Source organism: Electrona antarctica (assembly GCF_951216825.1).
Source record: "Electrona antarctica genome assembly, chromosome: 3".
In the NCBI taxonomy this organism is placed as follows: Eukaryota; Metazoa; Chordata; class Actinopteri; order Myctophiformes; family Myctophidae; genus Electrona; species Electrona antarctica.
The window spans coordinates 25,644,163-25,662,864 of record NC_136808.1 but is presented as its reverse complement, the minus strand read 5'-3'; the positions used below and the strand labels follow the sequence as shown (position 1 = coordinate 25,662,864).

Sequence of the window (18,702 nt, the reverse complement as noted above, 5' to 3'; positions counted from 1 at the left end):
GTCAGTGAAAAAAGGTAGTCGACGAACATTTTTCGTCTTAGTTTTAGTCGACAAAATCAACACTGCTGAGGGCAGGGCCTGCATATGGGTCTGTCCCAAGACTGAAATAGTAAACATGATGAACTTTTAATTGATCGACTGAATATGAATCCAAGTTCGTATAAAATCAATCTCATGACTTTTGTAAATAAATACAAATCCGAAAAGAAAATCAGATTTGAGCTAGCAGTCGGTGGATGGGCAAGGTAAGGAGGCATAGATAGGAGACTTTTTGCTCAGGTTCACACTTTTTATTTTTGCTACATCAGGCATTTTGGACGGCAGCATTGTTGATTGTATAGACATAAGCAAAAGGACATTTATACATTATATTGTAAAAAAACGAGCTTCTAAATCTAAGTAATAAAATAAATACAATCAACTAACGGACACAGTTTGTAATAATACAGTATATATATTGTACAGTGCTAACATCTGTTAAACCGTGTTTAACATAAGCCGATGTCCAAGATACTTTCTTGGCCAGAATCGTTTCCATATATTTTCAAGTATGAGGTTCATACACCGACAGGTCACATAAGACCACAGATGTGGTCCATACAGGTAGATGCATTACATTTATTTTATAGTATATCAATAAATAATATTTAAATGGTTATGTTATTTGCATTGCATCGAAGTGGACAGTTCCAGAATGCTATAGTATCGACCAGGGGTGCCCACATGTTTTGACTTAAGATCATGACCAGCTCAACAAGACCTACATTGCTGAAAATAGTTTAAAAAATGTACCTGCGGGGGCTTTGGAATAGCAGCGCTGGCATTACATATTTAAGACAAACACACTTGGAATGGGATATAGAGGGGAACATTTGTAATTGGTAGTTTTTTGTATATAACTTTGTAATGATATTGACGTCGTACAGTTTCATACTATAGAAGCTGTTAAGTGAGCCGACCGGCCCATCTTGATGTCAATCTTAGTCACCTTAATTCAAGTCGCAGATTTTTGTATTTGATCTTTTTAGGGCCACACTGCGCAAAAAAGCATGGAATACGGATGTGTATATTACAGGAGACTCCCGTTAAACTTTCCAACAAACTCTGGTAAACACCCGAATTGTACCATCACACCGACCTGTATATTACCATATATTACTTATATATGCCTGCTAAACTTGAGGTTTATGGGCAAAACTCCTCTTCTCACACAGTGCCATGCCATGTGATCTACCTGCACAGCCTTTGTGATCTACTGGTAGATCGCAATCTACCTTTTGGGCACCCCTGGTATAGACAGTGAACTGTATCAATAAAAGTAACAATCGCAATATGTACTCAAATAAACATTAAAAAAGAAAAAAAAAAGAAAAAAAGTAACAATCGCTAAAATGTACGAATTGTACTGTAACTTTGATTGATTATTAACTATGATGTAATAATATTAATAATTATTATTACATAATCATATTACACAATATCAGAGTTTACAGGGGACTCTTACACTGATTTGTAACTGTATAACTGTCAACATTGTGTATACCTCATCATGAAGGCATTTTCAGTCGTCTAGAGATGTGTGATGATGATATCGCTACAGGATCAGCTCTGTCACCAGTTGGGTCGCACCTCAGCATAGTTCTTCACCAGCTGGGAAATACGTTTGACCCAGATCTCTGGTTGAGGTTGGTCATAGTCTGACCAGAGGTACTCTGGTGACAGAACCTTGGTTGGCTTGTTGTACAAGAAGTACCTGAATGAATGAATGGACGGACAGACAGACAGACAGACAGACAGACAGACAGACAGACAGACAGACAGGCAGGCAGGCAGGCAGGCAGGCAGGCAGGCAGGCAGGCAGGCAGGCAGACAGACAGACAGACAGACAGACAGACACGTTAAAGAAAGGTCAAGATCTCTTTTTGAGCAAATGTATTATTATTATTATTTCTGTCTTCAACCTAAAATATCTAAAACCACATATTACACACATAAAGACCCCAGGAAAGTGTTCTAAATCTTCTAAACGTCATTAACATATATATTTTTATGCAACTTTTGAGAATGTAGGGTATGCGCGTGACATCATCATCATACCCGGAAGTAGCCTCATGCGGGAACGCCTACTGAGTGGCAAAACAATTACTTTCTGGCCTTGACAGCCCATACATCCAAACAGAAAGTCCTATCATGTATTAAACAACGTTAAATGACGTTAAACTCACTTTGCCACTTGATTTGCCATTCATGCATGCGCATACCGCTATTTTACACTCTCCATTTTGCATGCACACATCATAAAGGTCCTTTCAGATGGGCAGCGTTTAACGCGTCTAGTAATTCATTTTCAATGAGGCCTGCGTTTTCTTTTCTTTTTTTGGTACATGCAGAGAAGTTGAGGGGCGTCAACGCAAGCGTATTTACGTGGGCGCGGTCCCTTGACATTGTCGCATGCCGTGCTCGTTTCGTGCACGCGCACGCGCCTGCGACCGAAGGACTGTAGACCTGCATTGTGTTGAGCGTTTCTTTTACGCTTGCGTTGTCATCGCATCTGTCGTCGTTGGTCCAGGCGATAACGTCTGCACCACACACTGCCCATCTGAAAGGACCTTTAGAACAGTGGTTCCCAAAGTGGGGTCCAGGGGACCCTAACGGGTCCATTTGGTTCCATTTGTACACGCTCAGAGTTAAATTAACATTGATTTTACAATATAATTTGGGGTCCCAGAGATAGAAATGCTGTTAAAATGGGCGTCCGTAGCTTAATGCATGTCAAACTGGGGGTCCTTGAAATGAAAACGGTTGAAAGTGACTGCTAGAGCCGTACCAATGGGGGTCCGCAGGCTGATAAGTGTCAATTTGGGGGTCCTTGCCATGAATAAGTTTGGGAACCACTGCTTTAGAAAAGCAGCATTATGAACCAAGCTGTACTGTACTTGTTGAGGTGACTCTCTTCCTGCCACGCTGCCTCGATATTGTTCTTGCGGTCGATCTCTGACTGTTCATAACAGTACCTGAGGAGAGAGGTTTACACATAAACTCATTCAAGGCGGGAACCCCTTTTGGTGTTTTAAGCATTATGTTACAGTATTCTTTAGCTATTGAAAAATAGCAGATCTACAAGCTCATAGCGCGGCGCCGAGTGCCGCGTCATGAGCTTCTAGGTCTGCTATTTTTGAAAAGTCTTGAAAATGTGGTGCAAATCTTTGAATATATATTCTTTCAGAGTGAACGTTTTAAGTCAAATATTTGCTTCTGGGGGGGGGGGGGGGGGTCATATTTTCAGATGGGGATCGGCGGGCCAATTACATATCATTTTTGGGGGTACTTGTTTTGAGCACCACTGACATAGAAACATGGGTTTTTCGGAAAACTGTCAAAATTTAGAAGGCATTTGTAGAATCGTTCTCAGGTCTAAATGGGTAAAAAAAAACATTAAGAGCTACGACTTTTCAATATATTGTTTTTCTTATCCTTCCCCTCTTTTTTTAACACCTTTTGTTTTCAAAATGCTATGCAAGGTATGCAATGGTACATACGTGCCATGTGTATTTGTGTTAAACTGTTATTATATCGCTCAGGGTGGAAACCTCATATATCCAAAACGGTTAAAGAAAAAAATCAGACCCAAAGTGAGTGGTGCTGTACTGTACTGTACTATACTGCATTGTACAAGCTCTCCTCCCTGGCCTGTGTGTGTGTGTGTGTGTGTGTGCATGCGTGCGTGCATGCGTGCGTGCGTGCGTGCGTGTGTGCGTGCGTGCGTGCGTGCGTGCGTGCGTGCGTGCGTGCGTGCGTGCGGCGTGCGTGCGTGCGTGCGACGTGTGTGTGTTAGGCTGCACAACAGTGACACTTGGTGGTGAAAATATGCTATTTCCGTGCTCAGACGCAGGGACACAGTCACACATTGCTGTCTATAGGAGTGGCTAGCACCACTCAAACCTATCTATCAACAGATCACCGTAAGCACTATGAGCATGGGTCTATGAGTATGACCAATAGAGCGTCGCAGTCCCGCCCCTTTCATGACGACGCCAGGCCCAGGAAATAATTCCCAATGCATTTTCCTCATAGACATTTCAAAAAGTATTTATTTAAAGACCTTTCAAGCGTCCTACAAAGCCAACTCGAGTCGTGACAAATCATGACAACAAACACAATATTTTGGACCAAACAAATAATTACAAAGAAGCAAAACAACAAAAAAAGTGTTGTAACCTGCCATTTCTTTCTTCTTTCTAATTATTTGTTCGGCCCAAAACATTGTGTTTATTGTCATGATTTGTCACAACACTAGTTGGCTTTGTCTGCAGCGTAAACGTCTTTAAATAAATACTTTTTGAAAAGTCTATGAGGAAAATGAACGGGGAATTATTTTCCGGGTCTCTAGAGGGGGCGGGACTGTGACGCTCTATAGGGAGGGCATTAATTTTTAACTGGCTAAAAAACACAAAAAGTCCAAACATGGAGATTCTGCCCGAGAGCAAGGATATATTTAGTGATTTGTACCTGACCAGTATGTACATGTCTTCAACGTAGCCTCCCCATACTGCAGCGGTGTAGTAATAGTCACCTTCCCCCCATGGGATGAAGGCCTGGGATGCTTTACGACGCTCGTAAGGAAAAACATCTCTCTGTGTGGTCTGATAAAAATATTGATGATGACAAATACATTACTATTAATCAAATTTAAGGCCCCGACACTCACTTCACAGTTGCTTTACTTATTGCCGACATGAAAAGGAATGAGTGTAAAAACCCTGTAGAAGCTACGGTGGAGGACAGCCGACAGGCGGCTCAGAGACTCTGCCCCGAAGCGAGCGTAGAACACACTGTCCACGTCCATCATGAACAGGTAGTCGGACTCATCGCGGATCTGACAGGAGAGAGAGAGAGAGAGAGAGAGAGAGAGAGAGAGAGAGAGAGAGAGAGAGAGAGATAAAGTTACGAAAATAAACAAATACAAACATATATTTTTGCCGCATCTGAAAATATTTTCTTCCATGGGCCCCAGGAAAAAAAGAATAAGAAGAAGGAAAAAAAAGTTCTATTCTATGCTGGATTGTCCATAACAGAACAAATGTAACAGTAAACTGGATTGAGGGATGAAATGGATTGATGGATGGCTGTATGTATAGATTGATTGATTGATCTGGATGGACGGACGGACGGACGGACGGACGGACGGACGGTCAGACAGACAGACAGACAGACAGACAGACAGACAGACAGACAGACAGACAGACAGACAGACAGACAGACAGACAGACAGACAGACAGACAGACAGTCTTAACCACAGTATGCAGTACATTTCAAACGAAAGCACAAGTCAATACAAAAACTGTTAAAGGAGCATTCAGTGATTTGGGTGATTTGGAAAACGACCCAGTCCGCCCGGTAACAAAATGTGCACATGCACGCTCTACAGTGGGGGGAAGTGCAACAGGCCAACAGCATGTGCACCAAGGCCCGCCCCCACTCGATCATGATTGGAGGAAGGCCCCTCTCATCCTGATTGGATGAAGGCTTTGCCACCCAAAGCCCAAACTGAAACTAGGGTTTTTTGACCCCAGGGGCTCACTGGGGACAGGGAGGAACTCCTTATATGGTCAGCACACTCTATAGTAGGGAGAATTATCCAGAAAAAAAGAAAAAATAAGTGATATTCGAATTAAGTCAAATCACTGAATATACCTTTAACTGTGGACGACACCATGATTATTAAGCATTACACTTGTTTACAACAGGGTCCGCCATTTTCAATTAATCAGAACATTTAGAGACGTACAAATATACACTTCTATAAAAATAAATAAAATAAGAAATCATCATATAAAGGAAGTAAAAAGGGAAAAAACATGTGGGCTATATCTTGTGCCACCCCTTAACCCTTATCCCTAAACTTATTTGCCTTTTTTTTACTATTTAAAAAAACCTTTTAAAATAGTTCAAATAGCTGATCTACAAGCTCACAACATGTAGATGTAGATCGGTTTTCAGAAATAGTAGAAAAATGGCAAATAAGTTTAGGTGTAAGGGGTAAGGGTGGCCTAAGATGGAGCCCCATACAGTAAGAGGAAAAGGGGTGGGGGTGGGGGGAACAGACAGACAGACAATACTGTACATATACTGTACATATACTGTACACATACCTGTTTATCAATGAACATCATTGCCCATTTCATTCTTCCCAACACCACATCTTGCCAGCGAGTGGCACTGGGGATGTCGAGGGGAGTGATCTTCCTTCTTTCGGCTAACTCAATCTATAAGTGATTACAACGTGTGACATGAAATTAAGGTATTATTAATACATTGTTAAGAGTACATTACATGTGGTCTAGTGGTTGTATTGTTTGTTATTGGAGTTTCAACACAATATAAAAACTAAAGGAAGCTATAGTATAGAGAATCAAATGCCCACCTTGGGAATCTCATCCTTGTGGTCTGTGCACACGTAGTAGGTGACCCGAAAGCCAACGAAGAAGTACGTCTCCGCGGTCTCCAGGAAAGCCTTCAGGAAGCGGGTGTACCTGCGAGGACGCAGGAGAACTTTGTTCAAAGCAATGTGATACCAGTGATATCATCTATATAGGGCTGAAGTGGTTACTGTAGGTTTTGTAATAATAATCAAAATATATAAGTAACTAGTTCTAAAGTTGTGAAATAAATATAGTTTTCGGTGAGGCCTTTATAGGAGGGTCACTGGAACAACATATTTTCAGATGATGGTCGGTGGCCAAATACATTATACATATAATGTTTGGGGTCCTTGAAATGAAATATTGAGCACCACTGAACAGGTATTTCAGAAAACTGTCAGGATTTAGAAGACATTTTTTTAATTCCGACGTCAGGTCGACTATCTATAAATGCACCATGTCTCTGTCTGTCTGTCTGTATATGACTGTAATGCACGTAACTCGAGAACCCACCGACTTCAAATGCGACACACGCGTTCCCACACCACCACAGGGAGTGCAGTGCCCGGTGTCGAGTCGGTCGGACCCACGGTTGTCCAGAACCACCACAAAAGGGTTATACGGTCATGCGTCACGGTGCGTGCGTGTAGTACCCACTTGCCAACCGCAAACACAACAACTGCAATCCTGGGGTCCATTTTCTTGTAGATGGCGTCTATGACCACAGGATCAAACGTTCCTTCCCAGACCAGAGGAACATTCCAGTTGGTGACTGAGTTCACATCTTTTCTCCTGTTGAGAGAGACACACTCAAATCAAGACCGGAGTGTAATATTCACCCGCGTTGAGACTAAAAAGTCACATACATATTATATGTCACAGCCCCCTGTAGCCTGGCCTACCAGGGTCTGCGCTGCCTACTGTCTTTGCCTTCACAAGCCCTACAGGTTGGGTAATAGGGGAGCCAATCAGTGCATTGGGAGCACCTGGCCCAGGGTGCTCTATAAATGGCAGGGTGTTGCCCACACTAAAGGCCTATTCATAGTCTGGATTTTCGGTGGTGAGGTGACCACCGGAGCTGAAATAACGTTGAGTGGTGGTGAGTAAAAACAGAGAGAAGGGCTGGAGCGGTGGCGGTGGTTTGCTCTTCACCGCGGCTCGTGACGTCATGTTGTAGTTCGGTGGTCACCTAACCACCGAAAATCCAGACTATGTATGAGCCTTAACCTACATTTACCATTACCACACATCCACACACTAACACTACTGATCTACTGATTAGCACATTCTACTTAAGGGGCATTCCACTCATTTTCAACATTTTACTATGTCATTACCTTAGAGCTGTTGTGTGGAAATAATAAAAAAGGCCCCCCATTATGTGTTTCCTAGAACTAGAGGTCTGAAAAAAATCATTAACATGGTGAAACACATCTTGATGATGTCATCAAGATGTGTTTCAAACACATAGGCTATAACATAACACATATAACACATATAACAACTTCTATGTGTTCTAAAAGGGGAATTCCAAATGGACCATGTTGTTATAGAACAGTTTTATCATTGACCTTTATGTGGCATTATGTTATGTATAGTGCAATGTCTTGAAATACTTCTGGAGAGTTGATAAAATGATAATCTAATATGTCTGAATACTGTAACTTACCCCAGCATTGCTCTTGGTTGACGGTATTTAAGTCTGTAAAGATCAAGAATAATGTTAGTATTAAATAACATGTATAAATATACACATATAGGGTGCGTTCGGAAATGCGCACCGGGAATCTGCTCAGTTTTTAGTAGATAGTAGTAGTAGTAGTAGTAGTAGTAGTAGTAGTAGCAATAACCAACAATGTTGGTTATTGCCATAAAATGCTGCACAATTTACATAGAGGCTCATATCACATAGCACGACAACGGGGTGAGAGACAGAGTGACACCATCCTGCCACACTGGATTTCTTATAAAGAATAAAAATATACATATATGTTAAATGTATATATCCGCCATCTGACATTTATCTTAACCATTCCCACAACAATATACAGAAAGAAAAACATGCCATATTGTACTCACACTGCACAACCCCATCATCTGTGTAGGGTCGGTCAGTGTGGGCACACCCGAACGACCACGCACAGAGTGCACAGAATAAAACCAACGACAAGATCGAGGGCACACCTGTGTGCTCGGTGCGAATTTCCGAACGCACCCTTAAAGGGATATTTCACTTTCAAAAAAACTTTTGGTCATTTCATCGTTTACTCAGGCTTATGTGAACACCCCAGACCGTTTTTAAGTTGCTCGATTCAGTATTTAGACATTTGATATTCATTTTAGCTGCCCCGCCCCCTTTCCTATACAATTGCAGCTTCAAACTCCATTTTAACCATGATAGATTCATCGAAAACACCCTTTTTTCTGGTGACTGATATTGTCCTTCCAATACGTGAGGGGCCATGCGTTTTCATTTATTTTTAAATATTGTTTTTGGAAAAGAATGAGGAGGACTACTCTGCTGCACGACGGAGGAGACTAAAACATCAAAAAGAATTATTAAAAATAAATGAAAACAGTAAATGAAGAAACACGGCCCCCCCTGAAAGGATTTGTACGGCTCTAGCAGTGATTACGATTCATATTAATTTCATGGACCCCCAGTTTCACATGCATTAGGCTACGGACCCCCATTTAATGGCATTTCTATCTCTGGTACCCCAATTTACATTGTAAAACCACTGTTAATTTAACTCAGAGAGTGTACAAATGGAACCAAACTGACCAATTAGGGTCTGAGTTACAGACCCATAAAGGGTCCATTTGGTTCCTATCTCTAATAACTCTAATTTAGCTAGGGACCCTCAAGTACGCCTATAGGGGTCCCCGGACCCCACTTTGGGAACCCATGCGCTACGCTATCTAGGGTTGCTATCTGGGGAACCAGAGGAATCGTCAGAACCGGATCCAACATCGAGGAACCGGAATCGGTTCCGTCACATTTGGAACCATTTCCTGAAACCGGTTGTTTCATCAACACTGTCAGAGCTGGTTATGTGGACTTCACATCTGATTATACAACTACAATACCAGTGGTGGTTCTCAAACCTTTTTAATTTCAAAGACCAGCATAACTCTGAGAGTGTACAAATGGGAACCAAATGGACCCACAAACAAGAGTTAATTTGGTTCCATTTGTAGACTCTAAACTTGTAAGGGTCCCCCCTATAGAGCGTCGCAGTCCCGCCACCTACAAGGGCCCAAGAAATGATTCCCCGTTCATTTTCCCCATAGACATTTCAAAAAGTATTTATTTAGGACTGAGAAGACACAAAAACTAACACGTAGGGAGACACTGGTCTATATTATAAGTGGTCTATACTATAGTATAGGCTATTATCTAATAATGAATAGCGGGTAATAAAGAGGTAGACTGGACTGGGACGAAGACAGACAGACTGACTGTCGGATAGGCTAGCAGATAGACAGATATAATAGGAAGACAGGCCAACTTAACAAATAGCCCTGCAGTGCAGCCGACTATAGGCTAGATTGCGGACAACTGGACACCTCGACATATATGTTCCAGAGCAGAACCGTTCTTTATGAAAACTATGAAACTATAAGGTACCTATAAAGTTTGTTCAGGTGGAAAAAGCACATGCCAAAAACACAGAAGTGAATTCCAAGGAGCCAAAGTGGGAACACTCACCCTTCTGGTGCAACCATATATTTTTCTGTCCATTTACGATTGGAGGTTACATTTGTAGGATCCTGAGAATATAGTATTGTGATCTCTTTCTCAGGAGGAGCGATAGTGTTGCAAAAGCTTCAGGGAGAAATGCACACACATATATAGGTATGAATATAGTGACATACACAGAGCCAAGCACTATTTGCACAACTGTACAAACAAACAAATAGATAACTACAGCATCTCATTATTCATATCTATGTGGCCAATTCATATCACATGTTTGTTTCCTTGTCCAACCAAGCCTTGCTGTTATGCAGCCATTAGTGCCAACCACCAAAGGTGTGTATTATCGGACCTGTGTTTTGTTTCTTTAGACTGGATAAAGTTCAGTGTCTCCTCAGGCCATGCTTTCTTCTTTTTCTTTTAATCTTTTCATTTGTTTCTCTTACAATGTAATAGTTAACAGTGGCGTGCACAGACATTTAGAGGGGCAGGTGCTCAAGTGAAAAAAGGGCACCTTGTGCAGCGTGTGGAACCGGCCGGTTGCATTAATAGTGTGAGATTTATAGATTTTGGGGCATAAAATAATATATTAGAAGCTTTTTTTTTTTATCAAGAATTGATCAATGTCACAATGGTCCACACTGTACAAAAAAACAAACAAAACAGGAACTCTTGTTAGCCAGGCTAGGGCAGGCCACAAACTCTTATTAGCCAGGCCAGGGCAGGCCAGGAACTCTTGTTAGCCAGGCTATAGAGCGTCGCAGTCCCGCCTCCTACCCTGGACCAAGGACAGTCTAAGAAGGATGAGACGCGAAGACCGTACGGGCGACGCCATGTTGCTTTGGAAGGAAAGAAACATGCGCAGTTGAGACCAAGGAAGCTGAACGCGGAAGTGTTGGCTGCATATAGCCCATTGCGCATGTTTCTTTCCTTCCAAAGCAACATGGCGTCGCCCGTACGGTCTTCGCGTCTCATCCTTCTTAGACTATCCTTGCCCTGGACCAGGAAATGAAACCCAATGCATTATTCTCATAGACATTTCTTAAAGTATTTATTTAAAGACGGTTACGCCGCGGACAAAGCCAACTCGAGTCGTGACAACTCATGACAACACAAACAATATTTTGGACCAAACAAATAATTACAAAGAAGAAAAACAACAAAAAAAGTGTTGTAACCTGCCGTTTTTTTCTTCTTTATAATTATTTGTTTGGTCCAAAATATTGTTTGTGTTGTCATGAGTTGTCACGACTCGAGTTGGCTTTGTCCGCGGCGTAACCGTCTTTAAATACATACTTTAAGAAATGTCTATGAGAATAATGCATTGGGTTTCATTTCCTGGTCCAGGGTAGGAGGCGGGACTGCGACGCTCTATAGGGCAGGCCTGCTGCGTTCCTTCGGCAGCAAGGTCGCTCCCATTGCCAGTTTAGCAGTTTAAGTTGGCACTTAAAGCTATGCTTTTTGGTCAGCTGTCATATTAATTATCCCCAGGGAAGATCTGGCTTTAGCTTGAGCTAAAGAAAGATTCTGTTAAATTCCATATAAAGACCATCAGAAAAGGAAAATCTCACCTCAATGACACGTCTCCGTTACCGTACCAAGTGTAGTAGATATAAATGGTCCTATATATGCAACAGAGAAGTCAAAAGATGAAGCGAGTTAGGACCGACACTACAGGAAAGACATGACAAAAAAAAATAACAATGTACTATATGCACAATGCATCACAGTCCTGTGGGATCGTTATAATCACTTTAACCATCATTTTAAACTTTACCTGTTGAAAAATAGCGGATCTACAAACTCATAGCGCGGCACCGAGTGTAATTGCGTAATTGGGAGGTGTGCCATTCTGCACTGTCATTGGCTGGAAGCTGTGTCATTCCATGCTGCGATTGGATGAACATCGATCGCATAACGGGTGTGCCACATGGGCCGATATAATAAGAGCGGGAGAAATGTCATCAGACATTGCGCAACACTCTCCTCATAACAAGATTGCCCCCTTCTCCTCAGTGGCTGGAGCAATCAATCTGAATTTTCACACAGGCATTGACAACTCAATCCTGGGGAGTGTGGTTGCCTATAGGCACCGTAAAGGCCTATTGTCCAATCATATGAGGGCACAAAAGGGTATAAATGATAAAAGTAAAAATCTGAATGGTTCTAATAGTTACTACTACTACTACTACTTTGGGATGTTCAGCAAAGCATAAACACACCACACAATCCAAACTCTGCACATACACTTTGGGAATGTCATATCCCCGAACAGGTGTGGACTAGTGATATAACATTTTAGACCTGGGTTTTATTTTTTGAGGGGCGCTATAAACAGCTATAGTAGATTCTGTCTTAACACAAACATTAAATGCCATTGACAATGCATGGAGAATTTACGTCACGTGTCTGAGCACCACAAGGCACCACAAGGCACCACTAGGCACCACTAGGCACCACAAGGCACCACTAGGCACGACTAGGCACCACAAGGCACCACTAGGCACCACTAGGCACCACAAGGCACCACTAGGCACCACTAAGCACCACTAGGCACCACTAGGCACCACAAGGCACCACTAGGCACCACTAGGAACCACTAAGCACCACTAGGCACCACAAGGCACCACTAGGCACCACAAGGCACCACTAGGCACCACTAGGCACCACTAGGCACCACTAAGCACCACTAGGCACCACAAGGCACCACTAGGCACCACTAGGCACCACAAGGCACCACAAGGCACCACAAGGCACCACAAGGCACCACTAGGCACCACTAGGCACCACTAGGCACCACAAGGCACCACTAGGCACCACTAGGCACCACTAAGCACCACTAGGCACCACAAGGCACCACTAAGCACCACTAGGCACCACAAGGCACCACTAGGCACCACTAGGCACCACTAGGCACCACAAGGCACCACTAGGCACCACAAGGCACCACTAGGCACCACAAGGCACCACTAGGCACCACTAGGCACCACTAAGCACCACTAGGCACCACAAGGCACCACTAGGCACCACTAAGCACCACTAGGCACCACAAGGCACCACATGGCACCACTAGGCACCACTAGGCACCACTAGGCACCACAAGGCACCACTAGGCACCACAAGGCACCACTAGGCACCACTAGGCACCACTAAGCACCACTAGGCACCACAAGGCACCACTAGGCACCACTAAGCACCACTAGGCACCACAAGGCACCACTAGGCACCACTAGGCACCACTAGGCACCACAAGGCACCACTAGGCACCACAAGGCACCACTAGGCACCACAAGGCACCACAAGGCACCACTAGGCACCACTAGGCACCATAGGGCTGGAGCTACTGGAGGTTCCACCGACCAAATTTAGGCTTAGCGGAGACCGCGCCTCCTTTTAAAAAAATGTCTTCTAAATCATTTCGGAAAGATTTGAAGCACATTTTAACGATTTTTCAAAAATAGCAGATCTGCTATTTTTCAATAGCTAAAGTATAATGCTTAAAACACCAAGGGGGTTCCCGTCAAGAATGAGCTAAAAACATCACACTGCCCTATAAACAACACCTTAAACTCCAAAGACTGTCATGGGCTGCCATGTGACGTAATCTTCAATTGGAGGCGCTAGTGCCCCTCAAAAAAGGACGTGTGTCAAAACACGCAAAGTGGCCGGGCCAGATGTCATTCCAGGGCGTGCGATCAGCGCGTAGTACACATGCTGATTCAACCAGTCCCTTGCTGTGTGTGTGTGTGTGTAGTGCCCATCCTGCTTCAGGTCATCCACCATTGTTACGGTGCCAAAAGACGCAAGGCTAATACCTTGCGCCATAGATTCATTCAAGGATAACTAGAAAAATGTGACAGTTTCTGACTGAGGCTATTATTTATAAGTCATTGGATTTTTATTTAATTTTCGTGTTTTTTTCATGTCATGTGAAAACAGGGAATCATAGCTTCAAAACTAGAAAAAGTGCCAGGATTAAAGAATGACATAATATCTGCAATGACAAGCCTGCAGTATAGCCAGCTATGTCAAAAAGAGTCCAATAGAAAACTAGATAAAGTCACAGGTCTCCACCAGGGCAGGTCACGTTGTGGCCTCCTGGTGGCGCTATAATAGGCCAATGTGAAAAGGGTGCCTGTGTCCTTTTGCCTTTGATGGCAATTGGATGATTTGAGGCATTTGGTTCCAAAAATGTGTTTTGCAAAAATCCACCTGTTGGTGGCACTATAACAGGCCAATGTGAAAAGGGTGGAATATATTGTATTCCTCAGCCTAGTAGGAAAGTGTGTAAAAGATGTCACGTAAATTGCACGTTGCGTTCATGATTTGAGGCATTTTGTTCAAAATGGGCCAGTCCTGCAAACTTTGAAAGCCAATGTTAGCCAATTAGGATGGAATATGAAATATCGGACAGATCCGTCTTGAGCACATGACTATAGAGATACCTGTGCAACAATTTGCGGGATTTTTGGACAAAATCTGGAGGAGTAATAAAAAGTGTGAATAGAATCGGGGCTAGGATCGATCCTTGAGGGACCCCCTTGCTGATATTTAAAAACTCAGATGTGTAGCCGTCAGCTAAAACCGCTTGAGATCTTTCAGAAAATAGCGTTAAAACCAGTTGCAAGACTTCTGATCAAAGCCAATAGCCTTCAACCTGTTTAAAAGTAGAACATGGTCTACACTATCAAATGCCTGAGGTCAATAAATAATGCAACACAGTCCTGTTTTTTGTCCAGGGCATGAACAAGGTAATTTACCACCTTAGTGGCAGCTGACGCAGTGCTGTGTCCTTGTCTAAAATCTGATTGGTGGCAGTTCAAGATGTTATTTTGGGATAAAAAGGATTTGAGTTGAGTATTTATCAGGTGCTCTAAAATCTTAGCAAGGCAGGGGAGTTTGGAAATTGGTCGATAGTTATTGAGGTCACTTGTAGGACCACCTTTGTGTAGCGGAGAAACATATGCAGTTTTCCATAGAGTGGGAATTCTGTCAGTTAATAAGGTTTGATTAAAGATGTGTGTTATAATGTCAGAGATAGTAGGATCAGCTAGAAGCTGTGGGTCTAGCCCATCAGCCCAGCCCGTAGACTTTTTAGGGTCAATGGCAAGGAGAGCTTCCTTTACCTCTACTCCGGAGAAGTGCCTGAAGGTGAATTTTTGGGAGTTAGGACTGTCGTGGACTGGGTTACTAGGTGGTGTGTCCGAATTCCCAAAGAGATGGCCTGCGGTGCTAAAGTGCTTATTAAAAACATTGCATGGATCATTTTTGTTTGAAACTGTGGTTGAGTCTGTGATGATCTGTTTGGGTAGCGATGAGGGTTGACTATGGGATAGGGTTTTAACGGTACTCCAGAATTTGCCGGGGTTTCGGCTACACTCCGACAAGGTGGAGATGTAACATTGAAGTATTTAGGCTATTAACATATTGGAGAATTACGCTACATTTGAAGCAGAAGTCAATACAAAACTGTTAACTGTGGGACGACACCATTAAGCATTACACTTGTTTACAATAGGGTCCACCATGTTCAATTCATCATAACATTTAGAGACGTACAAATATACACTTCTATATAGCCAAAAAGAGGAAATCAGATTCATAATTATACAGTGAGGGGAAAAAGGGGTAGGTGGGGGATTCAGATTTTCCGGGGCCAGTTTCGAATTGCAGCCGTCCGTATAGGTGCCTTTTGAGAGCGGTTTTGAAGGAGTCAAGGGATTTGCATGTCTTAATGACTGTTGGTAGGGCGTTCCACTTTTTGGTGGCATAGGAGCGAAATTAATTTACATAAGTTACTCATAAAATATTCCTTAATAAGCATAATCTTTATTTTGCAGCTTATTGATGGAAACCCATAATCCTATTGTGACCTTTAGGATTGATTTTAAGATTTTACTACCAACTTTTAAAGCCCTGCATATGGCCTGGCCCCAAGCTATACATTACAGAACAGATACATTACTCGAACAAGGCTCTCCTGCAAGCTCAATATGGGTGACTGGGCTTCCTCGGCCCAGACACCTATAGGCTCTGGAATGCTCTGCCAGAGGCTCTAAGTCTAAGAGCTCAAGTTAGCTCACTGTGATCTTGTTAAATCACAGCTGAAAACTCACCTGTACACAAAGGCCTTTACTTGGGCCCTTAGATGTTTGTCTCCACCAGGCCGAAGGCATGGGGAGAGAGTATGTTTTGCCCGTGTGTGTGTGTGTGTGTGTGTGTGTGTGTGTCCGTCCGTCCGTCCGTCCGTCCGTCCGTCCGTCCGTCCGTCCGTCCGTCCGTCCGTCCGTCCGTCCGTCCGTCCGTCCGTGTACAGCTAACCTCCGGTACCGTTAACCCGGTCAGTGCCAAATTTTGCACACACACTCCCTGGATGCCAACGATGAACCTCTGCCCCAACTTTTCCAGAACGGCCTGTTATAGCGCCACCAGGAGGCCGACTTTTGTAAAACACATTTCTTTATATTACTCCTCCAGATTCTGTCCAAAACTCCCGCAAATTGTTACACAGTCTCTCTATAGTCATGTGCTCAAGACGGATCTGTCATATCCGATATTTCATATTCCATCTTATTGGCTAACATTGGCTTTCAAAGTTTGCAGGATTGGCTCGTTTTGAACAAAAAGCCTCAAATCATGAACGCAGTGTGCACTTTACGTGAAATCTTTCCTACTAGGCTGAGGAATATATCCCACCCTTTTCACATTGGCCTGTTATAGTGCCACCAATAGGTGGATTTTTGCAAAACACATTTTTGGAACAAAATGGCACCCTTTTCACATTGGCCTATTATTGCGCCACCAGGAGGCCACAACCTGACCTGCCCTGGTGGAGACCTGTGCCCCGAGGGGCACTTTATCTAGTTTTTTATGTATTATTTCATTTTTACCCATTTACCTTTTTCATTTGCATATTAACTGTGGTTTCATCTTGCTGCACTGTATTTTATTCTGCCATTGGAAAACACTTTGTTTTGAAAAGTGCTTTATAAGTTTATTATTATTATTGTGCAAAATGAGGAATACGTAATGACAAAGTACAAAACGAATAAGTTACTAATAATAGTTAATATGTGTACCGTAAAGTGTTAAGATAATAAATTGGAAGTCTTACCCCATAAATATGACAATAAATGTCGAGAGTGAGTAAAGCTGTTTCCGAGACAGTTGGCCTGACATCTTTGTAGAGCCTGGAGGAAGATAGAACGTTGTTGTCTTTTAGACCTTCCCATGCTGTACAAACTTAGCCCAGGGACGTGCACACATAGACATCAACGGGGGCGTGAGCTCCTGCCCTTTTTCCCCGTCTGTAAAACAACTGCCCTTTCATTCTTTTTCCTCACTCAGTTACCAGAACAACACATTCAAGTAAAAACAGCTGTAAAATAAATAAAATTGGCAGGCTTAGGCTAGCTGGTATAGTACAAATGCACACATGCAAAGTATGCAGAAACCCATAATGTATTGCACAGCCAGGTTGAACTAAATCACTTGTGTTAGGCACAGAGACCATAGAGACACACTCACACTAACAAGTTGCCTTGATGCCTGTCAATGAGGGTCAGCTGGCTCCTCGTTGACAGACACACTGTCAACGAGACACACTGTCAACGAGACACACTGTCAACGAGGACTGTAGTCCTCGTTGACAGGTGACTACAGTAACTAGAAAATGACTGGAGACATGATGTTTTACTGTGATTAGGGTAAGCTTACATTTCATAAATTATGAATCGATTTCATAGTGGGAGTCGCGCTTCTAATTCGAATCGATTTTTTGACGCCCCTAAACCTCTTTCCCTTTTGGGGAGTTGCGTGTCACTCTACCTCTGTCCTCTCTTCTCCCAGAATACTACAACACAATGCATAATGGGGAGAAAAACAGCATTCCTTCTTCACCTCATTACACATGATGTAATTATGATGTAATGTCACATACTCTTGATTCTGATAATGTAACTGAGTAAAGCAAAATGAGTGATGCAACTAAACTAAGCAAATTTAAACATATTTATTCTCCTTTTCTCTTAGTATCAGTGTATTTAACACCACCACACGAGAGAGAGACCAAAGCTCAGCTATACATTACAAAACACAACAGATCTATACTACTCATTTAAATAATGTTTTCATTATCGGAGCACAAACTGGTTAAGACTTTTAGAGAGTCAGCCATCTATACATAGATGTTTTGCATGTTTATCTTGCCTGTAAAAAATCCTCACTTCCTTGTCTTTCTAGCAGTAGCACTGAAGAAATAGAAAAAAGACTATTCTAAAAACATTATGTTTAAATTGTTGAAGTAGTACCTGTAGCCAGTGGCCGCTCTATTCAGGGATATAGATGATGACTGATTCACAACGGTGCTGGTGTGAATACAGAAGCCTCAGGGGGCTGTTCTGATTTCAATGTTAGCCCAGGGACGTGCCCACATAGACATCAAAGGGGGCGTGAGCCCCTGGACCTTTTCCCGCGTCTGTAAAACAACTGCCCTTTCCAGACCATGAATGCAGCATCTACTATGGTGAAAGAGATGCAAATATGCCATTCCTTTCCATGCCATTCCGGAAGGCATGCAG

At 42.8% G+C, this 18,702-nt stretch overlaps 1 protein-coding gene across 1 annotated transcript; it reads right to left on the bottom strand.

Annotated features, from left to right (window-relative positions):
- Positions 1-1,568: 1,568 nt before the first annotated feature.
- Positions 1,569-17,254, bottom strand: LOC306920256 (globoside alpha-1,3-N-acetylgalactosaminyltransferase 1-like). The gene is made up of 11 exons (XM_079496955.1): positions 17,238-17,254; positions 11,695-11,745; positions 10,136-10,252; positions 8,093-8,125; positions 7,081-7,215; positions 6,426-6,534; positions 6,154-6,267; positions 4,760-4,876; positions 4,510-4,643; positions 2,937-3,014; positions 1,569-1,753 (listed from the first exon to the last, which is right to left on the bottom strand). Exons 1-11 carry the CDS (start codon positions 17,240-17,242, stop codon positions 1,612-1,614), a joined length of 1,035 nt encoding a protein of 344 aa, XP_079353081.1. The 5' UTR covers positions 17,243-17,254; the 3' UTR covers positions 1,569-1,611.
- Between the last annotated feature and the right edge of the window lie 1,448 nt (positions 17,255-18,702).

What these genes read in the sequence shown, in the direction of transcription:
- LOC306920256 (XM_079496955.1), bottom strand. An exon ending in TATATGGTTGCACCAGAAGG is followed by an intron (nt 8,126 to 10,135) that starts GTGAGTGTTCCC and finishes TGATCTTTACAG; the next exon opens with ACTTAAATACCGTCAACCAA. An exon ending in TCCACCGTAGCTTCTACAGG is followed by an intron (nt 4,644 to 4,759) that starts GTTTTTACACTC and finishes TATTTTTATCAG; the next exon opens with ACCACACAGAGAGATGTTTT.